Raw genomic sequence first — 26,916 nt, 5'->3', positions numbered from 1 at the left:
TTCAGATTGTCGGAAGGGGAAGTTTGGGTAGGGGCTTGTTACGGGTTGGGACGGATATCTTTTTTAAACCAGAAAGGTGTAAAGGCGTATCGACAGCCTCGATACGGAGCAGTGGAACCTGCGCTCCAAAGTAAGGGGGCCTGCGCCTTTGCCAAGGAGTCAGGATCCGAAAAACCGCCGGTTTGCGCCTGACACCAACGGGGAGCGGAGCGGCTTTTGTGTTGGGCGATTTCGCCAAAGCAACTACGGCGAACACGGGGAAAGAGTTACTTTTTGGCCAGTCGGTGTTGATTCTCGCTTTCAGGCGCAGGTTTTACTCCCTCACTCCCTCCACCCCAAAAAACCCCATACTCACACTTTGATTTTGTCTCTCTCATTTAAAAAAAGAAAAGAAACCAAAGCAAAGAGTAGCTCAGACCTGCCCGGCATCAGCCCAAGGTGTAGGCGAGGGCCAAGGCTAAGAAAACCGGGCTGGGGGCGGGGAGAGCGCTAGACAGGACTGGATACTTCGGGCCGCCCCGCTTTTTCCCCATGCCCGGCCTGCCATCCCTGGGTTACCTTTTTCCACCATTCTGCCTTTACAGATACGTCACGATGGATCAAACAGTTACCGTTTGATGCAGCTGGGATGCTTGGAGTCTGTGGCCAACTCCACCGTCGCCTACTCTTCCTCGTCGCCGCTCACCTATTCCGGCACCGGCACTGAGTTCGCCACCCCTTATTTCTCTGCCAACCACCAATACGCTCCCCTACACCACCAGTCCTTCCACTACGAGTTCCAACACAGCCACCCGGCGGTTAACCCCGACGCCTACTCCTTGAATTCGCTCCACCACTCGCAGCAATACTACCAGCAGATCCACCATGGAGAACCCGCCGACTTCATCAATTTGCACAACGCCCGGGCGCTCAAATCCTCCTGCTTGGACGAGCAGAGGCGCGAACTTGGGTGTTTAGACGCTTACCGCCGGCACGACCTCTCTCTTATGGGCCATGGCACCCAATATGGGATGCATCCAGATCAAAGGCTTCTGCCGGGACCAAGCCTTGGGCTGGCGGCCTCGGGAGCGGACGATTTGCAGGTAAACGGCATGCGCTTCCTGGGCGCGCGGAATCGCCCCGATTCTTCTCCACTAACTTTCCCCGACGCCTCGCATTTTCCTGTCCTGGACGTTCTAGCCCAGCCCTGCCCTGCCCTGCCCTGCCCAGCCAAACTAGCTGTCCCTCGTCCGCAGCCCTCGCTCCTACAGAGAACCCGGTGTAAGAGTCAGGCAGGACACGTCGCGACCGAATGTCAGCCTTTCCCAGAAGGGGAAAAAGGGAAATCCGCCCTCCTCCTTGGAACGTTAAACCCAGAAGGGTAGATTTCCTACTAAATCCCGAAAGATTACAGAATAAGACCAGAGGTGTTAGTAGGTGAAGTAGCTCTGAAAGTAGTACTGGGTGTGACTATATCTGAACTTCCATCCATCACGAATCCAGCCAATTTCTTTTGCTTACTCTCTTATTTATTTATAAATAAGAGAGTTACTCTCTTATTACTTACTCTCTTATTAATTTATTTCTATGGGTGCTTTAGAAATGTAAACAATAAAGACCTCCCTACATTTCGGTTTATCTCTCAGCTCTGCCTATCTCGAAGCACTCGACTATTTTTGCTTACACAAACACATGTTTCCGTCGTAAAATGGTGAGAGAGGGGGGGGGAGGGAGGGAGGGAGGGAGGGAGGGAGGGAGAGAGAGAGAGAGAGAGAGAGAGAGAGAGAGAGAGAGAGAGAGAGAGAGAGAGAGAGAGAGAGAGAGAGAGAGAGAGAGAATTTTCCCGGCTACATCTGATAAAGTGGATTCTGGTTACCGCGCTTGACCCCGCCATAGTTTAAAAAAACAAGTTTTTTGTCACTATTTCCTCCCTCAAACTATATAGATTATAACACTTTTATATTAAATTATTCCTTCTAAAATGTTTAAAAGTGGTTTTCTATTTTCAGTGAAAAAGAGAATAGAATTTTTAAGCCGAAAGTGAAAACCGACGGGTTAACTAAATGTAACTAAATGAGAGCCTCCCACGCTCATACACAGCGGAATCTCCACAAGAATAAAATCCTCAAGGGCCATAAACTCCTTAAAACCTGACTTTCCGCGCTGAAACTCACTCAATAATTTTCTACGCGTCTGTGCCCCCTTCCCACCCACCCCCGTTCCGTTTTCAACAAGAGCTTCCCTTATGTTCCTCCTTCTCCCAAATCTGCCATTCACTGTTTAGCTCCACTAAGACCTATTTACTCCCCTTTTTTATAACCACGTCTGCTGCTGATTTTTTAGCTGTACATTTTTTTTCTATGCCCAAGCACAAAGCCTTGTATCTTTTTTCAAAAGAAGGGATTAGCGTCGTTTGCAAGGAAACCCACAATGCGTAAATCCTGTGCGAGAAAGCACCATAGTTTATCCAATTTTCGACTTAGTGCCATTCAACTGGTCACTTGTGCAATGTCATCCGACCAAACAACGTTTTCCCCCTTTGACCCTCCCTTTTCCCTCTCCAGCCTGGAGACAGCAGAGCCATTTGGAAGAATCATTTCCATTTTTTAAAAAAAAGTTTTTAAAAATTGTTTCTAGGTAAGAAAGGAGAAAATAAGATCCTTTAAATAGGTATACTATGTGTGCGAGGACGTGCGTGCGTGCTCATCGGATATTTGACCTATGCAAGATTGTTAAAAAGCTCAGCTCAACAAAACGTTCTTCAATTATACTTGCAGCCTGGCCAACTTTCTAATCAGGATACAGAAATGCTGGTTTGTTTGGATCATGCCATCATGGCTACTTCCTTAGTCGCAAATCAGGAATTTGCAAAGAGAGACTGGACTCCTGTAATTTATTTATGTAGTTTATAAGCTTATTGGTGCTTTGTTCATTTCATTTCCAGGTTTTACAGGAGCAAATAATCAGATTTATGACCCAAAGTGAAAGGACCGCTCTAGAAGAGTGTTACTCTCAAGTCTTTCAGTCTCTTTCTTTTCTTTTTTCATCTCCTCCTCCCCCTTCTTTTCCACTTTTCTCATCAACATATGTCTCATTTCTAATGCAACAAATGTAAATATACTTTCCCCTGCTCAGAATGTTAAGTGAAAGTCCAATAGTTTGGAAGGCTGTTTAAGTCAGCCTAACAGATGCAAGGATACTTGGAACCACAGTGGACATCTTTCAGTCCCCTAAAAAGATTTTCCATGGGGAACAAAAGAAACTGTCACACCTTTTCCCATCATTGCTTTAATTTATGCTCAGTCGCCCAGTTTTGTCCATATTGATTTCATAATCACTTTAAGGCAGAACATTTAAACTCAAAAGAGGCCTTGGAAAAGGAGGGGGTTTAGGCCAGCATCAAGATGGTGAAAGGGGGGGTGGGGGTTGAAGAAGGACCATAAAGATTGCTTTTGTGAAAGGGTTTTTCTGGGGAGGGGTATTACGGTTATTATGTACCAACTTTTTCTCCACATGAACTAATTCATCACAGACGGCTGTGTAGGTGAAACACCTTTAAAGGCTTACTCCATATTTAAAACCTTATTTGTTTGTGGAGGGAAGTGTGTGTGTTTGTTGAAATTTGCAGTACTGAAAAAGAATTGGGAGATGTAGTTGGACAGAGCATATAAGAACACACCATACACACACATAAGGAAAGGTTGTTTCTTTAAAACAAATCAGAGTTCTCCCTTGCATCTTAAGACAGGGACTGATACTCACTTTATGTACTTCTATGGGCAGTACCTAACCTATCTTGGTCATTTTCCTGTTCAGCTTAGACTAGAACTATATTGTTTAGTTAGAAGCATCCATTTTTATATGGGTACATCCCTCCAACTTAACTCCATCCTTAGATCTGTCCATTGTCTTTCTCTAATTTGATTCACTGGTGGCAATTTTGTGACACAGAGCTGTTACATTTCCAGAGGCCGTGCATATTTTATATGCACAAATAGGCAGAGAGTCACTTTCATTTTTATTGTTTCTTTTTTTTCCCATGTGCCAAATATCCCTTTGGCAAGTTCTGTCTGTGTCCATGCTACTCACTTCCTCTTTGTCTGCCTGCCAATCAATCAGTCCGTCAAAGAACTGTCATATTTGAGAACAGAAGAAGAAGAAAAATACAGGGTTTATTTGTTTTGGGCACAAGCTGTGCTTTTCCCATCTCACAATTCCAAAGGAGAGTTATTATATCCATTGCAACGATTGCAGTCTCTACTAAAATCCCAACCATTTCAGCCTTGCAGCTACTATGCATTTTACCTGTGTGGATTTTTGAATCTGGTTTTTTTCTCTTCTTTATTCAAGGGTTCGGTGGAGGCCCAGTGTGGGCTAGTATTGAATGGACAAGGTGGGGTGATAAGGAGAGGTAAGCACTTTTTAATATATATTAAAATATGTAGGCATATATCTTCTCTTCCCCTCCCACTAAAAAAAATCAAGTTGTTTGCCTGTCACCTGAAATTTGGGGCAAGTTTTGTGGGACAAGCCATGTGCCCAAAGTTTAGTTTTAAAAAAACATTTGGGGATCTTGACTGTCTTTTATATTCATGTAACACTCTCTCCCCCTCTGATCCCCATCGATGGAATCTTGTAAGAAATCCCAGAAATCCTACTGAGGGAAGAAGCAGGTTTAAGTGGTCTCTGCTGCTTGGAGGGCTTTTGAATTCAGACATGGCCATATTGAAGTGGAAAGTTCAAGAACGAAAGACATGGTCTCTTTGTTACTTAATAGTGATGTTGTGTGAACCTTTTCTTGCTTGCTGGCTCCATTTCACTGTTTGGTAAGTGTCTTGTAGCCTTCCAGTCATGCTTCTGGCTGGAACAATTTGCACCAGAAAACAGAGAAAGCCAGAGGAAGAAACGTGATGACTGTTAGCAATTCAATCAATTCTATTTAAAATTGAAGGCAGTATTTGCAAATGAAAACACCGGCAGGTGCAGGAAAAGTGCAGCAACGGTAATAAGTTGGGGAGTTTTTGCAGTCCAAATTCTATATTCCTATCATAATGATTTAAGTGTATGGAGATATATTTGATTGAATAGGAAGTGCCAGTTTGTGCTCTTATGTCACCATTATTTGAATAGGTACAGAATTACTTTGTCAGAATTGGAATGAAGGTGAGGAAAATATCAGGGCAGAACCTTATTCAATCTTATCATGCTGTGAAATATATTAATGGGTAGACTAAACTGAAAGTAAATGAACAAAAAAACATATGTTGCTTTATCATGTCCTCCATTTGGCTCGTGCATACAAATAAGCGAATTCCAGATTTGCTTTTGTACTATATATAGTATGCATTCAGTTTAATGTCATTGTGGAAAAAATTAGTGGATTGAATTTTAACTTCTAAGAAGAGTGGGCCAAAATGAACAAGGGGAATATTCATTTAATGTCTAGGTTTAGATCTATGAAATCATGATTGTTCATAAAAATAATATGAACTATGTTATTCTAAAAGAAGCACAAGCTGAGGCTGGCAATGAAATCTCCTTTAAAACCGTCAAACTTCGAGTGTTCCAAAATCGCATTAATTGGGGAAAGACAATCGTGATAGCTTTTAGGTGCTGAAATGGACAGCGCCTTGACAAGACATTCTCTGTCGAAGACAATTCGGTTGACGGCTTTGGTAACTACGTCTTCAAAGTCGAGGTTTTATGGGTCTCTCAGATCTCTCTGTTTTAGTCCTTGGAACAGTGGGAATCTACAAGGCTTATTTCTAAGTATGTTACGGCTTGCATGTTATATTTCCCTAACTATAGGCCGATGAAACTATCCATTCTAAAACACAATCTCAATTGTAAATTCCTTCCTTCTTTTCTGACTTTTGACCCATCAGACTTTTGATCCTCTGCGTCCAAAGATTTTGTTTTTGTGTTTGGAGATCCACAAATAATTTTATTTGTGGCATCCTGCTGTTAAACTACATGAACATTGGAAATCAATAGGAAAGGGAGTGGCTTAAGAATAAAATACTTTTTTCCAAGGATTAGTTGCAGTTTAGATATGAATGAAATGATCATTTGTCTGGCATAAGCCACTTGAAATAATTAAAATCGACTTCTTCGTTCTCAGTGAAATAGCTATTTCCCACCACAGGAGGGAGAGATTTTGAGTTTCTAAGAACTCAATATATCAGAGATAAACGAATGCTTTTGTCTTTTGGGCTAGATCAGTTCTGCCAAAAGAGAAGGAAGTTGTGTTGCCTTCAACTGAGGTACTGCGCTTGCAGCGCTTGACTGCACTCCAATCTCCCATTTGAAGATGTTCCCGTTGAGTCCTTCAGATAGTACCGATGCAACTTCTTTAAACTCTTTCCTGGTAATTACTGGAGCTACTGATTGCAGGAAAGAAAAACCAGAGTCCCTCTTTCATTTCCTCTCTACTCCCTCTTCCTTTTAAAATGTAACTGAGTTATTCAATGATGTAAAAAATGATAATGAAAAAATCCTGTCTGAAAATGGAAAGCTGTTTCTTGACTAATCTTAAAAAAAACATGTTCTGGCTCCATGAGCCACCCATCTGCCTTCCTAAGGAAGACAGAGCTGTCTGTTTTAAAAGTGTGCCTAAAATGCATAATAAATACTGTACATCTTTTTAAAAACATGATAGAAATAATCATAACATTTAGACTGATCATGAAATTTTCAGTATGGAATCATCCAGATTGTCTCCACTCTGGCCACTAATACGTTAAAACATATAGCTAGGCGGCCACCTTATATTTTGAACTCTTTGTTAAAACTCTCAAAGGCAGGTTAGGATTATTTGAAAGAAGGAAGGTGCTGTAGGTTTTACAACGCACATGGTAGAAAGAAAAGAAAGAAGACAATGCTTTCACTTAGAAACCAACTGGAGGAAAAGAGAGGGAGAGAAAAATCTTGTTTGGTTTAAGAAAAACAAGTAATTTGAATTCCCAATTTGAGTGGTGGTGGGGAGAGAGTAAAGAAGGATACAAAGACTTGGCTTTAGAAATGAATAATTATTAAACAGATGGGGGAACTGACAAAGAGTGAAGCATAAGCTACTCATGCGAAAAAAAATTGGTGGGATATGATAGATAGAGTGGAGACGATTTCACCCCGGATTTATCTTGGCTCTGGGCTGCTGCACATAGGATTTTACTGTGCTCTTGGAAACCCGTTTTACGGGGCCCCAGGACCTCCATCCCACCCAAGAAGATGCCTCCTGCCTGTCTCTTTTTCTGACTTGGCTGGGCCCGGCCCCGTAATTCCTGGGTCTTTTTTTTTTTTTTTTTTTTGGCTTGGCCAGTTTGTTGCTTTCATGAGAGTCGGGACAGGAGGACGTTTTCTTTTTGAAGATTGCAGTGGGGGAGGGGCGATTGGGACGGCAGGGCTTCAGTGTTGGCAAGCTAATTACCAGCCAGCGCCAACAGTAGCCACTGATTAGGTGGCCCAGCTCCCACTGCTATCACTTCCAGTTAATGACGTGCAGGATTTCGCCTGGAGCTCCGCTCCTTGCACCATCGCAACCAATAATCTTTACTTTACCTGCTGCGGGCCTATCGATAGCTTCTCTAGCCTCAGGCATCAAGCTTTGATATGGTAATCTTTCTGAGGACCCACATTCTGCAGAGATCATATTAATGTTGTACATACAGACTGGCACAGCTTTGCTTTAAAAGTTGAATATTCAGATCGGTTGTTTCAAAAGGAATCACTTGCAAAGATACGAATTTCTTATTTACAGAAGATGCCTGAACTTTTTAATCACAGTGTAAGAGGTGTGTGTGTGTGTGTATATACATACACATACATACATACACACCCTACACTGTGATATACACACACATATATGCATGTGCATATACATTCCCCCCTTTCTCTTCTCTTCCTCTTCTCTTATTTTTTTTAAAACCCTCTAATTATAAATCTAGGCCTGAAGAGTGTGTGTGTGCGCGTGCGTGTGTGTGTGTGCGCGCGCGCGCGCGTGTGTGTGTCTATCTGTCTGTTTTCCTTAACCTTTTCTTCGGTTCTGTTTTACTTCTCCTGTGGAGCCAGTCTAGGAATGGGCAACCAAATGAACCAAACAAATAGTCGAAAGAAAGAAACAAAAAAAGAAAGAAAGAAAGAAAGAAAGAAAGAAAGAAAGAAAGAAAGAAAGGAGAGAGAGAGAGAGAAAGAAAGAGGAGGGGAGGGGAAGACAGGCCAATGGTGATACTTAGCCCTCCTATATCGTTGTATGAAATGGCAATCTCCCTCCCCCTCTCCCTCCCCAAAAAAGAAAGGGGAAAAAAACCTGCCTCTTGTTTCACTTTGTGATCGTCTATCTTTCCCTGCCCCAGGCTAATTTCAGCAGCTTAAATACTGCTATCGCCTCTGGGCCATAAAAAGAAAAAGGGGACCCGGGCTATCCACACTGTCTCTTTCCCCGATTGCCCTTGGCAACGCGAAATACAAACTACTTTGAATCAAAACATTTTGGAGAAATTAATATGATCTGAACTCTTCCCGTTTTAAGAGATCTTGAGTTTGTCAAATCGCTTAGAGGTGACTGACATGAAAAAGCTGAGGTATTAATGCAGAGCTAGGAACATTGTCAGATCTTATTTGATTAAAAATATCTTTTTTAAAAAAAGCCGTAGAAAAGGGCTGCGCATCAGTCACCCCAAAGCAGTCTACCCAATAAAGCGCCTCTTTGGACAGCCCCCTTTCCGGCCTTTGATGTGTTTACTTAAGGCGCAGTCTATTCGGTTTTGATTGTATACCTTTGATCTGCAATTTTAATTTGAGGCACTTAATTATGAAAACTAAGCCTAATGGTTATTCGGGGTGGCGGGGAGAGGGTGGAAGAGGGGGAGAGGAAAGGGAATTAAGGGAGTTTTTCAGCATGGGGTGGACTACAGCTCCAGGGGGCAATATCTCAGACCAAGCATTTTATCAACCTTTTTTTTTTTTTTTTTTTTTTTGCTTATGCGTTCATTCTGATAGGATATAGCGCGACGGTGCATCGCATCTGCCGCATTGGGAAAAACTCAGCCTCTTCTCCCCGCCGCCCCCTCGAAACCCTGGCGTGTAGAAGAGAGGATTAATTTAAGAAAAGGACGCAAGTGGGGCAGGAAGGGATAGCAATTCGTGGGGTTTCACCGAAACTTCAAATAAATTTGGGCGCAGTTTTTCCTCCAAACCAGGGCCGGAAAGAGAGAGAACAGCTGATGGCAGAGCTGAGGTTCTAAGTGATCCTAGGCCTGTTTGCTCGGTAGTCTATGCCTAGTTCCTCGCGAGTAAGACTGACGGGGTCAATTCGCACCCATGCGCCGCCTACCGCCTCTATTGCTTTGTGTTTTTGTTTCTTCCCCCAGATTTCGGAGCCCTTTTACTCTCAAGATACTACACACAAGCTGTGCGAGCCCGCCTTTTATTGCCCGCTTTACTGAACGTTTTGTAAATAATGCTCTCTCCCCTCTCTCTCTCTCTCTCTCTCCCCCTCTCCCTCTTTCTCTCTCTTGCGCGCTTTCTCTTATTGCCCCGTCGCGACCCTTCTTTCCGTTCCCTCGCCTCCCAATTTAGCCCTACGCTCAGTAGTTAATCTAAAAGCCACACGGGAAACAGCTCCGATGCATGGCCGGACTTCCACTGAGAAAGCCTCCGCCACCTTTAGTGGCAGGGTCTGGAGCCTTCTCCCCTCTCGCCGTAGAATCCAGGGCTCAAGGAGGATCGCCGCCCACCTTTTCCTGCGCTGCCTGGAAGGTTTAGTTACGACTGGAGCTCGGCGCGAGGCCAGGAGAAAAGAACCTTCCGACCCTCGGCCCCGCTAGGGCCCCGCTTAAACTGTAGCCTTTGTGCCTGTCATCCCAATTCCTTTCCCCTCTTTTCAGCTCTTGGCTGCCCGCATCTTGATAATCCCATAATACGTATAATTTGGCCGTACTGTATTGTCCTTAACACGGCTGCCTCTTTTTCAAGAAGCTATTAATCTGCGTCCCATGAAAAAGCCTAATGCGCTAGGTTAATTAATAGCTCCAGTCGAGCAGATTTCAAACGAACTCACAACAAGGCAGGCGTGGCGGGGGGGGGGCAGAAAAAGAGAAGCGTGCGGGGAACTGACCGGCTGGTCGGGGGAAGGACGAGGAAAACCCTTGCGAAGGGAGCGGGTGGCCGGCCGCGACGCCGCTTGCTGTGGTTTCTGGGGCGGCTGGGCTGGCAGATCAGGCTGGGTTGGTGGGTCACATGGGCCTTCTGAGTAGTGGCGGCTGTGGCTACTATTTATCGTTGGATCCCTTGGCAAACAGCATTTGGAGAGAGGCCTTTCCCTTTCGAGCCCAAGGGCACAGAGCTCTCGCCTCTGAATCGCCTTATGCATGCAAGCCCACCGTTGGAGGATTGCAACCTGAAGCGAACACAAACGTCTATCAGAATTATAGCCAAAGTGCTTTGATAAATGACTTTCTGTACAGACAGGAACCACTTCATTCACATTTGCTGTGAGCTGGTTGGCGAGGAAGCATACTATATAGTGTGTGTGATTTTGTGTGTTTATAGGTACATATATAGTATGTGTGTATAGCTAGAGAGAAAAAAATGGAAAGTAAGTTGGATGCTTGCTATCTACAGTATATTCTCTTGTCTGGGAGCAATTCAAAGGAAATGTCCAGTTAAATTTATGTTAAATTCAGTGAAATAAAACACATAAAGGGCAGGGGGAATATACTTAGGGAGTTCACCGTTCTCTCTACTTCCACCTCCAAAGTAATTCTAAGCGATTGATTTCCATAGGACTGAACCTTCTCTAAATATTGCCCAATAAAGTCTTCAAAGTCAATAGAATTTAATTAATGCATTTAACTGCATTTAACATGGAGGGTGTCAGGGCATCATCAGGCTGGTATGCCTGACGGTTGGCCTTGGCAGCAATTCCACTATCTGCAGCATGCGCAGTAGATGGTGAGAAAATCACTCCCTTCTTCATTCACTCCTGTGCTGAAGCTTCCCCTCCCAAATACCATATTATCTCCCCCCCTCCCCATTTCAATGGCAGCTGAAAGCAAGCAGCAAAGCAGAGGCTGACAGAGGGGTTACAAACTTTATGAAGAGGCAAGTTATGAAGTAATTGATAACACATTCAACCTAATTTGAAGCAGGTAGGATTTATTTTGAGACAGAAATATGCAACATTAATGTTTAAGTGTATGCATTGTTATTCTGATCCAAAGTGCAACTGAGATGGATGACCCTCTGTACAGATCAGGTCATATTAGGTAGCAGTGAATACCTGCACATATAAATTTGCACATCAAACCCAGATTTACATAAGGTACTGAAGAGGCATGCTTCCAAAATTCTCATCTGATTTTTTTTTCTTCAGATGTAAAAGTTTGGAATTAGATGGAGTACTGCTTGTATTTGAGAATTCAAAAGAGTGTTCCACAATTTTAACAGGTTTCCAGTCCTTCAGTTCTCATATATCTTTATCTTGGTATGTATTTTCATTGCACGTGTGCATATTGATGAAGCACTGCAAGAAATAATATTCATGGCATTCAACTATGTATGATGTGTACCAGCAGGTCACAGCATAAAAAGAACCTCCAGTGCCATCGCAAAAAGATCATATCAAGGCTGTTCCAGATAGTAACTCATTCCTGTTTGCCAGTATATAGCTGGAAGGGATATATGATATTACACCCCACAGGCTAAGTCCATTTAAGGTGATCTTTACTTTAAAAAAAAAGAAATGGGGATATCACAGGCAAAGAACAAGTCAGAAGGAGTCAGCTTTTTATAAGTTCTCCCTTATAAAGGAAAATCAAGAGGTCAATGCTTTTTATTTAGAATAGAGATGAGGATTTGTGACCTTCCAGACATTGTTGAATTTGACATTGTTGAATGTTGAGTTTCCAATATCCCACAATATTGCCAGAGTTGGTTGAGACTGATGGGAGTTAGAGTTCATCCAGCAACCCACCCTCTTTCCCTCTCTCCACCCCCCTCTCACACACGCACAAAAATGATCTCAATCTTTATTGAACTGTTTTGTTATTACAACTGTTTTGTTATAACCACAATGCCCTTTTTCCTTCTGCTATCTCTTTGTCCCCTTGACCAAAGGGAGGTAACAAAGTGAGAGCAAACACATTTCCCCCCTGCAAATCCTGATAACTGGGATAAAAGTTTCGGAAGCATCTTTTTGAGCAGTGCAGGATGCATCTTTGTACCTGATCAAGGTAATCTGGCATTGAATGGCATGTTTCCATTTCATGGCAGCCTCCAAGAAGAAAATTTGCTGATGGTAGAGAACATTTCAAGGGGCAGAAATTTGCATGGATTTGAAAGTAATGCCGCTGCTGCTACTGCCCCAACTATGATAATGTGTGTTTATCTGATTCTGGGCATCCTTGTTGGCAGAAAAGAAAGTCTGGCACACGTGATGGTGAATGTAGAAAGCAACGATATCACTTTTAGAGATTTCTGGCACAACCTTTTCCTCATTCATCTTTTTTATTGTTTGTAATGCTATGCACCAAAAACATAAACTAAAAAAAAACTCTTAAAAGAACTGATTGAGAACTGTTGCCAAACAAGTAAAAATACATTTGTAGCCTTAATATCACATTATAATTCACCCAATTGATTTATTATAGAATATTATAGAATATAGAAAAATATTTCTCTAATTTCTTAAAATGTACTGTCCTCCTAAATATACTTTCCTTTAGAGTAACTTTAATTATAGCAATTTATTTCAAGAATTCCTTAATTACATTTAGTAGATTTGTATGGTTGCCAAGGATTTTGCTCTTAAATGGGTGGCCTTACAAATCTTTTAATTAAAGTAAATTAAATGACTGTAATCACTAGGTGAGAGTATGTGATTTAACTTCTATTTATCATTTAAGCTAATGTGAATGTGTGTCTCAGAATCAGTGTTGATCCTTGCAACTGCCTGGACAAATCCATGCAATTTTCTTAGAAATGGTTTGCCACTGCTGCCTTCTTAGGGATGAAAGAGAGGATCTGATCCAAGGTCACCCAGTTGGTTTTGCACCTTAGGTGGGATTAGAATTCATGGACTCCTGGTTTCTAGCCTGGTGTCTTAACCACTGTGTCAAACTGACTCCTTCTTTTAAACTAGTGCACTAACAAAAGTAGTGTCTGATTTTGTTTGCATGAAGAAGCTATCTTTTTCTTTACTTCACCTCTTTACATATCTACCAACTGAATGTAGAGCAGAAGGTAACTTTTGATTACAGAGGACTGGATCTGGGGTTGGATACTGCCTTTCCATCACTGGTACCAAGCAGTATCCAGCAGGGATTAATTCTGTCTTGTGGAAGGGTGAGCCGCTCTATTGGGCAAGTTTATGGCGAGAATTACTCCAATGTGCCCCCCCCCCCCCAGTTTCTTCCTTGCATGTCTATTCCTTATTTTCTGTCTTTGTTCTGATTTATTTTGTATATTGTGTTATGTTCAAAATTTCTAATAAAAAAATGGCAAAGGGAAAAATGTGGCAGAAAAAAAATACGGCTGGAGTTCAAGCCATGAGTCAGATAAGCAAAATGCGCTTATCAGGTGCAAAAGTACCATTAGGATCATCAAAGGGTTTTTTGTCTGTAATATCATAAATTAATAAATTGTTATAAACAGGGGAAAAAATCAAAGTTTTCAGGAAAGAAAGAACAAACAAATAATTGGTTTTCCTAGTTTTGAATATATAAAATATTTTAAAAATCATATTTTATTTGGGTGACATATTAAATCCCTATTAGACTGAAAACTATTCAGCTAGGTATCCATTATAGCAACTGCTACTTTAAGATTTGGAACTGAATAAGGCTAAAGAAAATGCTAGAGACGAATTGGAGTTGTTTGGCAGATAGCTGGAGCTAGTAAGCTTATGATGTAAGTTAGTATTTTCCATCCATTGTCAGTTGTTGCAAATAGATTGGGCATTGTTGTAGTATTTCAAACACTGTAGAATTTGCTCGCTCTGCTTAGTCATACAGAAAAATAGGACAAAAAATATGACATGTCCACCTGGGGCAGTTGTGCTTTTGCTGTTAAGGGGTGGGGTGGGGAAGGCTGGGAAAAGACAGGGAAATGGTACAGTGCCAATTTTGCAGGGCTAGAACTGCATTTGGAAGCATGTCTGCTCATAACTGCAAAACAGGTCAATCCAACATCTTCTATATCTTGACATGGAACGCATGCCAAAATGTCTGGTTAAGGAAAATGAAAAAAGAGAAACTGAGAACTGGGACAATTACCACCCTATACGGAGGGAAACAGCAATATTTTGAAGGCCATTATGGTGGGTGTGCTCAAGAACTGCCAGTTTTACCTTCCAGAGGCATTTCCCCCCTGATTGCTGAGTAACAGCTGCATGGTACCAGCAACCAAAAAGGCTGCTTAGAACTTCAGATTCCAGTTTACCAACAACTGGTGAATTGCCTAAATGGAGAAGATTCCCCTCTATTTCAAGATGTGTCTTTATTCTTGGTGGCTGAGATCCAAGGAAATGCACAGCTAGTTCTTCATGCCCAAGGCAGATTTGGCCTTGAGCTGGTCAAATAATAGCAGTAGTGGACATTGCATAAGGGAACTGCCTTTAGAATCTGAGGGGGCTTTCAAAAGAAGTTTGGCTCCTACAGCTGGGGGCTGGGGGATGTGTGTGTGAGAGAGAGAGAAAGAAAGAAGTGCAGAATAAGTCATGTGAGAGGACAGTCCAAAAGATGATCCATAAGCTCACTAAATTCTGGAAGCGTACCTAGTACAACCTTTGCTATTTCAATCCTTTATTTTCTTTTTAATCTTCACTACTTGTACCATTTCAAATGATACCACTTTATGAGTCAGTTGTGTTTTAAAACTTTGCGCAATTGGTTGTGTTTTACCATATGATGAAGCTTTCAATGAAAAAGGTTGGAACAAAAAGTTGTTAATAAATGGTACTATTAGGTATTCAGCACCCATTGTTTGTAGAAATAAGGATGGACTATAGAAAACAAATGTTAATATTTCATTGATTCATTTCTACCTTGTCTGTAAAATCTGACTTAGTTTGACATTGCAATAGAAAGAACCATACTGCAGGTAATATTCTACCTGCATGCAAGTATATAAACAAACTGTACTGTCAACTATATTGTGCCTTCAACTAAGTTCATTACTTTTTGAATGAATGAACTCTAGTAAGTAGGCACAATTTAATGCTTAAATGTTGTTTTATTTTGTTTAGTTATTAAATTTACAGGCCACCTGTATCACTGTCAAGTGAGCCTGGTTCTCTCTGAAATGCCAATTTCTATTGCAAGTGAATCAAACACACATCAGTGAGATATATTTGTTGCATTTACACTGTTTTAAAGTCATTGGAACGCTATGTTTTACTAACTTGTTGGTTTTACTGGGATGTACATTAATAACTTAATCTGGAACTAACATTTGTATCCCTTTGTAAATTCTTACATTTATTAAGAAAATTAGATTTCAGAAATCCAAATAAATCCAAAATAAATTCTTTTTATTTATCATATAATGCAAGATGTGTTCCGTTCTAGGAAATATCTTTTTGATCATTCCGTGTGATTGTTTATTTATAATATCTCTTGAAAGTATATAAGAAGTTTTCTTATGCTGCTTCTCATTATAGAAATTCCTGGAACATTTACAGTCACCATGAAGTGAGTCTAGAGTAAAACAAGGTAGAAGTAAGTAGAAACTACATAGGTATAGACAATCATTTAAGTGGAAATGATAGGGAAAATTAGGTTGGGGAAGGCCAATTCAGGGATTTTCAGGTGGAATACCTGACATTTTTCAAAATTTGTCCTTTGGAAAAGACATTCCTGAACAATGAAGTCCCATCTCTTTGTCATGGGCAAGTATAATAGAGAACAGAATCCTTTCCCCTAAAAACAGACTATTTCTGGTTGGGAAGGTCCTTCCCACTCATTATGTGTGTTATATCTGTTACAACTATTATATCTGTTAGAGATTGTAACACCATTGTTGTGATAAAGTAAGTTAGGTGAGGCCAGGGGAATCCTCCTAGGTATGGCCATTGTTTGATCTCAAATAATGTCCATGCAATTTTTCAGTGGCAACTCATATAAAAAAGAAGTGTTAAAATAGCCTCACCGAGCATGGCCAAAACCATGAGGAGGGTTGGGATTTGTGGTTTAGCAACCTCTGGAGACCACCAATTCCACACTCCTACGATACTGGCTTGTTGTAGTGCAACAATTGAATGCCTGCTTTGTATGAAAATGTTTTTTGGTTCCAGTCCTTGCATCTTCTGGTAGATCTGAGAGCAATTAGAGAATTGCTATCTTCCAAAAGTTAAAATATGTCAATAAATCAGCAAAAACTCGCAGTATACAATAATAAAAATAATTGATAAGGTAAAGGTAAAAGTTCCAGTTGCACATATGTGCTAGTTGTTCCTGACTCTAGGGGGCGGTGCTCATCTCCATTTCAAAGCTGAAGAGCCAGTGCTGTCCGAAGACGTCTCTGTGGTCATGTGGCCAGCATGATTAAACGCTGAAGGAGCATGGAGCGCTGTTGCCTTCCCACCAAAGTGGTCCCTATTTTTCTCTGCTAGGTTGGCAGAAGCTGGGACAAGTAAAGGGAGCTCAATCTGTTATGCAGCGCTAAGGATTCGAACCGCTGAACTGCCGACCTTTCTGATCGACAAGCTCAGCATCTTAGCCACTGCGTCCTTATCAACTATCGAATAATTGATAGTTGATCCTAAAAGGCAAAAGCCGTCCACCACAGCAATATCTTCACTGCCAGTTATTTCTAAGGCTGCTGGTTCTGAAGTATGCCTGAAAACTGTTGAGCAGAATTCTGCTTAACAGAGGATGAGAGTGTGCGAGCACAGCAGAGCTGAGTCTGCAGAGCAGATTTTTGTTCTTCACTAAATTACATGTAGTTCTCAACTTGTGAATGTAATTGGGCTCTGAATTATGGTCTTATGTTGTTGGGGTCATTAAGTAAGTCAACAGATGCAATTTTATGACATTTATGACAGTCATCAACCAAATCCATTTTATCCAATGTTTTTGCCAGAAACCAGAAGTAAATGTCAGAAAACAAAAGCAAAAAAATCATGGTCACATGACCGTGGGATGCTGCAAATGGCTGTAAGGATGAACCAGAGGCCAAGTATCCAAAATGCAATCATGTGACTCTGACAGTACGACTGTCATAACTTCAAAAGTGGGTCATAAGTGGCTTTTGGGGGGTCTAAGCAATTGGTCATAAGTCAAGAACTACCTGTACTGAAAACGTGTAAATGAGAGAAAGTTCAGTTTAGGTTTTTTTTACATAAAGTGTGGGAAATAAATAATATCTTACCCTTTCCTTACATTTCTGAGGCATATATTAACAGAATAGATGCAATGAAACTGGCAGATGACTCTGGTGGGGAAGGAAACTGATAAGAGAAACTGGATTTTTGCCTTTTCTCCTTATATAAAAAGACATTATATGGGTATAATAAAGGACATTGTACATGTTAGAAGGTGCTAATATCTAAAAGCAGATGGGCTTGGATCCTTTTTTAAAGGCATTGGGTCAGACCATAAATCTAGCTACAAAGGTCATAGAATAATTTACATTGTTTTCTTTATTCCTGTGGAATAGTGAATAACCCTAATCCTAACATTTACATTAATTGGTTGGGGGCTGTTTTGCATTCTTTGGGCCAGGAGCTCAATAATTATTATAGTTTTTATGCCATGTTTCTCTAAACATTTTGGTTCTTTTTTTTAAAGTGAGCATTTTCTCACAACAAAATTCAATAGTTTGAATTATAAAATATTCCATTTGAATATGGAGTTGAAGGTTGGTTGCCATATGTAAAAAGAACAGCATGTAATGGAAATATAGGATTTGTAAGAATAAGTGGAACCTTATGAAGCAGGGAGAGTGCTAAGAAAGTACTATACCTCTTTGTTTGTTGAATCTATTCATGAATAAAGTATAAGGAATGGTGTGGTGATATTAGAGGTGTGTTGTTTTGAGATGTGAAGGTACATGTCACTTTGTTTGGAGATGATTCCCTTTGCAGCAAATGTTAGATAGGCAGTATGATACAATAAGACATATAGATCTAGAAAGTAATATATTGATACCCAATATAATTGTGTTGACAGAGATAAAAAGTGAGCATTTGAAAGGTATAGAAAAAACTGGAAAAAAATAGATAAAATAACTAAAGTCATACTTCTTGACAAAATGTTTATTGGAAGAATGAAGAAATTTGAAGAAGTGAATAATTGTGCTTCTTCTCACTTTAGTATATAATCTGGAGAACTAGACAGGGCAGTCAAAACATAAATAAATGTAAATTGAGTGCAGTGAGAATGAGTTGCTTAAGTATGAATGATACAAAAAGAAGAGATAGGTTGAGAATGAATGTGTGTGAATGATTGTGGTCCAGATAAAATAAATAAATACTGTATTTTTCGAACTATAAGACACTTTGGACTATAAGTCGCACCTAGCTTTTGGAAAGGAAAACAAGAAAGAAACTCTGCCTCTGCCTCCCAGCATCTATCCGGTATTCATCTGGCCAATTCGCTGCTGCCTGTTCACCACCGCCCATTCACCACCATCCATTGCCACCATAGCCTGTTCTAGAACAGCTGATTGGCACCGCACCAAACACCCTCTCCCCGTTTGCAGTATTAGCTGTATAAGATGCACAGACATTTCTACCCACTTTGGGGGGGGGGAGGCATCTTATACTCCGAAAAATACAGTAAATAAAAATGCTCTAGTGATTTGACCATATAGTGAAAATAAATGAGGATTGTGTCACAAATAAATAATGAAAGAAGTTTGGATTTACTTGTTCAATTTCTATAGCTGCCCCTCTCAACAAATGGTGGTGGGTTAAATATAAATCAAGTATAAAAACAATTATAACAATAATGAATGAAAATAAATAGCAGCTAAGAAAACATCATATTCCATAATTATGAATACAATGAAAAACTTGCACATACTCAGGGTTTCGGATTCGGTCACAAAGCCAGATCTTTAGGGCCTCCTAAAAGGCCTGTAGGATTTTGATCCCAATCTCCAGAGAGCAGATTTCAATAAGGCAGGTTCTGGGGCAGGCAAGGCTCACTTTTGGGTCTTGCCAGCCAAAGTTCCCTAGTTAATGGCACCCAAGGAATGCCCATTCTGACGGATTGGATTGGACAAGAAGGAACAACAGGGGAAAGACTGTCCCTCAAATAACCAGTTCCAACCCAAGATTGGCCTTAAAGGAGACGAATTGCACTTAGAATTGCCCCTGGAAGCACAGCAACAAACATTGTGCCTTGTGTGCTGAGTATTCAATGCTATTTTTTATTTGTGCCGCTGCAGGAAGGGACAAGGAAGGAAGTGGAGGAACATCCAAGAGTGGATGTTGAAGGGATTAAAAAAAGAGAGACAAGAATTAAGAAAAGAAAAGACACTGTATGAATTGATTGGTTGAATGTACATATGACTTCCGGGAATAGAAAGCTATGCAGAGTTATGGTTATATATGAAGAGGTGTAATGAGTGATATTCATGTAGATTGGATTTAGGTAAATTTCGTTTTCTCTTCTCTTTTGCCTTTAACTTCTTTATCTTATTACTTGTAACACTTTTTCCCTGATTTGCAAAATAGTGCTTATTCCAAAAGGGAATAGCATTATGAATTTATATGAAGCAGTTCAATATCGCTTCCTGTTAACATAAATCTCAGATCAGGCTGCAATTAAAACATTAGGTTAAAGGAGTTAAAATATATATTTAAATTTTTTAAAGGACATAAAAGAAAACAAAGAAAATATATAAAGTGAGTGACATATAACAAGGCCCTTTTTGTCGTGATGTCCCAAATGTGGAACTCTTTCTGTGAAGAAATACATAAGTTATTGATTTTATTGATATGATGTTGAACTAATCTTTGATTCAGCTTTCATGATTCATTAAAAACTATGGTAGCAAATGTGGTTTTGGTTTCACTGGTGCTCATTTTAATACATTTTTTTAAAAAAAACTATCCTTCATAGTATTTTTAGTTTTTAATTTGTTTTGTCACCTTTTTAATGTGAAATGAAATGAACAAATAAACAATAATGCAATTGCTTTTCTTCTTTTAAATCAGTGATGAAATGGAAAAAGCCATCATATGGTGATCTTTCTCACCATATTGGAATTTTAGTATGTAACTGTTATTATTTACAGCTACGTTGGGGCAAATATCTGAAGTTAATGATAACAAATTGTATTTCTTTATTTATTAGATTTATACCCATCACAATAAAAAAGACTCTTAGCAGCAATGAGATAGCCATATATAACACATCAAAATAAGCTTAAAAAGATAAAATTTATCTGACCAACACCACACACATCCAAACAAGTAAAAAGTGGAGTCACTTCATATCTCAGAGGTTTCCTGAAATAACTCAGTTTATAAAAAATGTCAGAATGCCAACAACCTAATTGAATTTTTAAAAGGAGGCTTATTCCTGAGTGCAAAAGCATGATAGATATAGATGGCATAAATAAAGATGGACCTTTAATTCAGTTTTAACTCCTGGCAACTTCCTGGACAAGATATTTAGAAGTGGTTTGCCTTGGCCTTCTTCCTAGGGCTGAAAGAGAGAGGTCCCAAGGTCACGCAGCTGGCTAAGGCAGAACTGGGATGGATATACAGATTGGGTTACTGATTGTCTGTTTTTAATCTAAAGGGCCATGGATTTGGGTGCCACAAATAGGCATATGGAAATTTAGATCCAAACAGGAAGTAAGAGGGGAAGCAAAAAGCAGTGGGGTGACAGCATCCTACAATTCAGGGGCTTCCAACAAACACTAGGATACAAGAATTATAATGGAGTTATAATTATAATTTGGATTATGGCATCATTGTGCATATGACATTATGTGGGCTTAATTGCAATTTATTGTGGCTATTGCAGTACGCTAGGCATGTCTTCCCACCAAGCATTTTTCCCTTCTTCTGATACCAGCAGTTGTTTTAAATGGAAGCCCACATGTGTGGTTTTCGTTTGCAGGGGCTCCCTATAAAAGAAATAAAGATCTCCACCACAAATCTAAATTATATCTCTATTTATGAATTACTTGTGTACTTTTAAAATGTCTCAATTGTTCTGTCTATTGAGATGTGCTTTCGAAAGTGATAAAACTGGCAAAGATTTCAGTGTCATTGGTACCATTTCATCTGACAAGCTCTCGATCTGAGCCTCTTACAATGTACTTTAATCTACATTTCAGGTGGTACGTGTGTTGTTAATCCCACGGATCTCTTTTGCTCAGTTCCCGGTCGCTTGTCTTTACTCAGCTCCACTTCCAAATACAAAGTGACCATTGCAGAAGTGAAAAGGCGATTGTCTCCACCAGAATGTCTCAATGCCTCTCTTTTGGGAGGAATTTTGAGAAGGTAAGGAACTAAAAGCAAAGTGCACAAGGGCAAATAAAAATAGAAGAGGGAAGAAGAGCATCCATATCAATGGTGGGTTCCGGGTCCCTTTGCAACCGGTACAGTTGCAACAGGGCCTGGCGTCCTCCACATGAATGCACGCGGTGTGCACACACACACACACGTGGTGTGCGCATGTGTCGTACCTTCCAGTGACGCCTCCGCAATCTTCCGCAATGCTCCAGCTGCTTGGCGGAGTGTCACACAAGCACTGTATGCGCCATGTGTGTGCGTGGAAGCGTCGAAGGCTTTAAAGGACAGGTAAGGAGCTCGGGCGGGGGAGGCCTCCAGAGCATCGTACCGGAACGGTACCCGGTGCTCCGGGCAGGCTCCGGTACACCCATACCGGGGCGTACCGCCTGCAACCCACCACTGATCCATATCCTTGCTTATTGTTTCATTTTAATTATTATTGTAGAAGAAAGGTTATTAAGTTGGAAACTAAGAATATCTACCTCTTAGGCAGAGATTGAGGATATTTGTAAATAACAAGTAATTGAAAACAAATGCCAGCAAAGCTAAAGAGAAGATTGTCTTCACCTTCCTCCACATTTCTTTCCTAATAGAGCAAAATCCAAAAATGGAGGGCGGTGTTTAAGAGAGAAATTGGACAGACTGGGCCTCAATCTGCCTGCTGGAAGGAGAAAAGCAGCCAATGTCACCCTCTTGACATCCTTGGTGGAAGGTAAGATTTGTTCTAACTGCGATGTTAGACTTTTTGGCTTCTGTTCCTAGGCTACACTTACATTTCTGAGTCCTCGGATTCTTAAAAGTCATTAGACAAAGACTGTAAAATCAGGAATTTAGTATAAGTAGCATGATTCGTGAACATTCCAATGGTTTTATGTACATTTTATGTCAGGTGGAGAAATAATTGGAGAGAGAATGGAGCAGGGGAGGGGGGTAGAAAGAGATTTTTTAAAAAAATTAATAGAGTCATGCTAATGTTTATTGTAAATCCTAGCAGGATGCACTCAAGTACAAAAGTTAATTGACAAAATAGTTGGTGTGGCACATGGATGTTTTTGTTGACCCTTGGCTACATTTACAGTATCAAGCAATATGTAGGAATAAACCAACGATCAGCCTCCAAAATAGGTCTTAGAACACAGACAAAATTAACACAGAGATGATGTTTTAGCAGTTTAAAGAATATTATCCACTTTTATTAGTGGGATTATCAGTTAACCTATGTACGAGAGAGACTGTTTAGGCACCAACGTTCTGTTCTTATAAGAGCAATTGAGAAATAGAAATTCAAGGATGATGTCCTAGCAATCTGGCTAGTTTTTGTTTCACTAAAATAGCATGCTTTTTTCCCCCAGTCCCTCAGCACAGTCTCATTTGGGTTAAATGATAAGAAATAAAGTGTTTGTAAGCTAGAAATAATGTATAGCACTTTTGTAACTTTAATTTTGCAGGAGGATGGATAGAGAGTAGAGAAGGGAGTCTTGTGTTTCTACATCAATGTTTATATTTTCCTCATAGAGGACAGGAGAATATAAAATAAATCCATGGTTTAGGAAGTGTTTTAATATTTTAGCCTTCTCTACAAATCAGATTATGGTTAATGTGGGCCTTTAGGACTTGATTTAAAAAAAAATCCAGTGCACAACTCTCCAGAATATTTGTAAGCAACAACAGTCTTTTTCTCTTAGCCTCACTTGATAAACTTAACTAATTATACTGGGGTTCCATTGTGAATTCCTCCTTTCTCTCAAGTCTTGATAATACAGAGATGCCATTTGCATTTTATACTGCAAAGCAAGATCATTTGTCAGGTTATTATCTGGTTTTTCTTGGGGTGATAAAATAGTTTGACTTTTATCCTTTATCTTTATCCATCTGCACAGAATAGATCCTTTATTGCCATTATCATACTCTGTAGAACTCTAGCATTTTTCTCCACATCAACTATCTTCAGCAAACTTCTTCAGATTTTCCTTGTTGTAACAAACCTCCTGCACATTGTTTTTATAACTTTAACTATAAATCAATAGTTCATCTGGGTTGCCAGCCAGATGAATGGCACAATCATAACTGTTACCTCCTGGCAGACATATTTTTTAACTGGTATTTTAGGGGAATTGCTTTTAAATTTAATTTATGGGATATTTTTAGGGGTTTTTAAAACTATATTTATATACTTTACTCAGCTGTACAGTTCTTTTTAACCTTCTTTTTAACCTCCTCCATATCTATCTACCTATTTAACAATTTTAACTGTTCAACTATTTAATTATTTATATGATGTATTTCTTGTATGGACTGTACACCGCCCCGAGTCCCTTTCGGGAGAGGGGGCGGTCTATATGCGCTAATAAAAGTAAAAAGTAAAAGTAAAGCCACTACTTCCATTCCGGCACAAAGTGATATGGTAGCTACTAGTGGTGGGCTCCAACTGGTTTGGCCAGGTTCGGCTGAACCGATAGGGGTATGATGGCCTGGGTCACAGAACTGGCAGCAACCCAGGCTGGCCACGCCTCCAAACTGGTTCCCTGATCGCTGCAGTCGTTGTTTTGGAGTATTGCGTGTGCGCAGAACAATTTCTATTGGAATGTGCATACACATCAAGCACACGCGCAAATCACGCACACAAGCAAACTGTCAGCAACGCCGGCTATAACCCACCCCTGGTAGCTACAAACAAGTATGATGAGCCAGCAAATAACCATAACGGCTAGAGGCACATCATATTACTTCCTCCTGGGGAAGATTTATTTTTCTGAGGCCTTCACAATGGCTCATTTGTAGTTCTGTCATAGATAGCAATCTCTAGGTCACTCTGCTCCCTATCTAGGTAGGAAATGAGCAAAGTGGTGCTGTTTTCCTAAACAATGCAACAGAACAAATTTGTAGGATTACAGTGTCAAATACCAGTTTGCCACTCCTCTGTTAAAAGTATTTCATTCTTTCTAACCAAAGTTGAAGTTTGTGAACTGTGATTGCTGTGAATTTTTGATCCCACATACCTCTTTTCCCTTGGTAAGAACTTTTTGAAAGATAAAAGGTTCGATATACCTCATTTAAAAATTATTGCATTAACACTGCTCTCACCCTCACATCAGAAGCATCAATGCACAGGAAAAAAGGAAAAGTTCCCTCTTAACACAGGATGCCTACACAAAGCTCTCTTTTAAATCTTGAAATGCCTGTTTACACTTGGGAGTTTAGTGAACTTTATTGAGCTGCCTCCTGGTTACACATAGACAGGTTTTGCATTGCAGCAGGGATATCCAGCATCAAAATGGTGGATGCAACTGGGTGATTGATGACATTACAAGCAGAAAATAATACCCTAATCAAGGAACTGTCAAAGAGAAAACAACACCCACACCATTGGTGGGTTCCAGATCCTGTTCCAACCGGTACGGTTGGAACATGCCCGGCATTGCCCACATGGATGCGCGCAGTGCGCACGCGCACACACACAGTGCACGCCCGCATTGTACCTGCCTGTGACGCCTCTGCAAGCCTCCGCAATGCTCCAGCTGCTCGGCGGAGCGTTGCACAGGCGCCATACGTGCCAAAGGCTTAAAGGACAGGTAAGGAGCTCGGGCAGCCGGATGGCCCTCTGGAGCACCATACCGGAATGGTACCAGGTGCTCCAGGCAGGCTCCGGTATGCCTGTACTGGGGCGTACCGCCTGCAACCCACCACTGAACCTCACCAAAACTGATAGGGCAAGCTATTTATATCAAGAAGAAGCAAACCCCACATTCATTCACACCAACTATCTCAGGGGTGTCAAACTTAAGGCCCATGGCTGGATGCGGCCAATAGGGTGCTTAGATCTGGTCCGTGGGGCCAACCTGGAAATACCAAAGGACCAGCCCACGGTGCTTCTGCTAGCAAAAATGGGGTGCGGAGGGGGGCAGCCCCTTAATGCATACATGCCCCTTTTTCAACCAGGACAATCTCCTGCAGCACCCTACCAGCCAAATATATACCTTTGCAAAGAATCCTCACATTTATAAGCTTTGCTGATCTGTAAAGGAAAGGAAAACTCAAGTTCATATGTAAAGTCATGGATTCACATCGTAACCAATTTGCTTCATGACTGAGTTGTGGCTCCCAGTTGTGAGTCCTAAATGAGGACTGCCTGTACAGAAGAAGCTTTCACTTTGGGAAAGTCTATGGAGATTCCCAGTCATCCAGGTCATGCTTGTCCCAAAGGTGCTTTCTTTCAAAAGGCAACAGAGCTTTCTGGTAGAGTTTTCTTGAAAGAAATTTGTCAATAGCCCTTAGTTAAATCCAAAGTAAATAAGTATTTTTCCACATGTATTTATTAGATTATATATTCTTAGGCCAGGCTAATTATCAAATAGTTGTTTGCTTAAGTAGTCTTAGGTTTATACAAAATTTAACTTCTTTTTTGTCTTAGGAACTAACTCTACATGTGAAGACCATTTTACTGGTCAAGAACAGATTATTTTTTTCTTCTTTCTTCAAGCATCTCTGTAATATGATATTTAATATGATCTCTGTTTCTGTGCTCTACTAATGTAGTAGTGCCTGGCTTATTTGTAAAAATATCACTGAAGACTTCTTAGATCTGCTTTTTGTTGTGAAGATAAGCTGAATTCTACCCATGTCTCAATGCATTCAGTATGAGTATATGTGACAAGCAGTTTTACAACTGCTTTGCTGAATAATCCAATTGTAGACTTGGCTGTTTTCTTTCAATCTACTGGTTAACATGACAGGCTGTGGTTTCTTCAACCTCAAGTCTATTTTGCAGTTGGCAGGCAACATAATCCACACTCTCTCTGCCCCCTTCTAGTGATTTGTTTCTGGCTTTTATATCATACCTGCATTTTACATATTTGGAAGTAGTTTTGGGTGTTCTTTGCCTTGTCACCTAGTTTCTGCAGTTTTTTCTCCTTGACTGAGAACTTTATTAGGAACTTTATTAGTCCAACTGTCCTTCACCTCATCTATGACTTTTCTTGGTTATTTTCCACACAGCATGACTTAAAAGGGCTGCTTCCTGTGGAAGGCCTGTGACTCTTCTCTATATAAGGAAGGCAGACGTTCCAGTGTTTGAATCGTCCTGGGCAGGTTTCTTTTACATGATTTTCAGAGTCTGATTTAATCATTCATTCAATCCATCTGTCTGTGGGTTCTCCTGCCAGATATCCCCAGTGCTATATATAAATGCTTTAGCAAAGCAGATAGGAAGTTTGGGGCTTGATCTGTGAAAATCTCATTAGGTACACCCACTCTACTGAACAGTTTAAGCAACTCATTGGCAATGACTTTTGTGGTAACTGCAGAAGGGAATTGCCCCAGGGCATCTCATCGCATAATCAGAAATTACAAGGCTAGGCTGATTTCTTTTGGCTGACTTTGGCAAGGGACCAGCAATGTCCATAGCAATTCTAGAAAATAGAAAGGGGGGCAAAAGGATTTTTTTTCATGTGTGTCTCGTTTTGTCCTTC

The 26,916-nt window shown here is 40.6% G+C and overlaps 1 protein-coding gene across 1 annotated transcript in view; it reads left to right on the top strand.

Moving 5' to 3' along the window:
* The window catches only part of TFAP2D (transcription factor AP-2 delta), a gene marked incomplete at its 5' end in the record, with an annotated part of 43,682 nt that overhangs the window by 456 nt on the left and 16,310 nt on the right, over positions 1-26,916 (top strand). The window contains 4 exons of the mRNA XM_081944886.1: positions 585-1,082; positions 4,330-4,390; positions 21,271-21,436; positions 22,042-22,160. Of these exons, the coding sequence (XP_081801012.1) occupies positions 585-1,082; positions 4,330-4,390; positions 21,271-21,436; positions 22,042-22,160 (844 nt within the window). The remainder of the gene's footprint in view (positions 1-584; positions 1,083-4,329; positions 4,391-21,270; positions 21,437-22,041; positions 22,161-26,916) is intronic.

This window comes from Natrix helvetica, assembly GCF_964273705.1.
Source record: "Natrix helvetica genome assembly, chromosome: 2".
Lineage (NCBI taxonomy): Eukaryota > Metazoa > Chordata > Lepidosauria > Squamata > Natricidae > Natrix > Natrix helvetica.
Note: the sequence above shows the minus strand (reverse complement) of the source record. Positions and strands in the feature narration are given on the sequence as shown.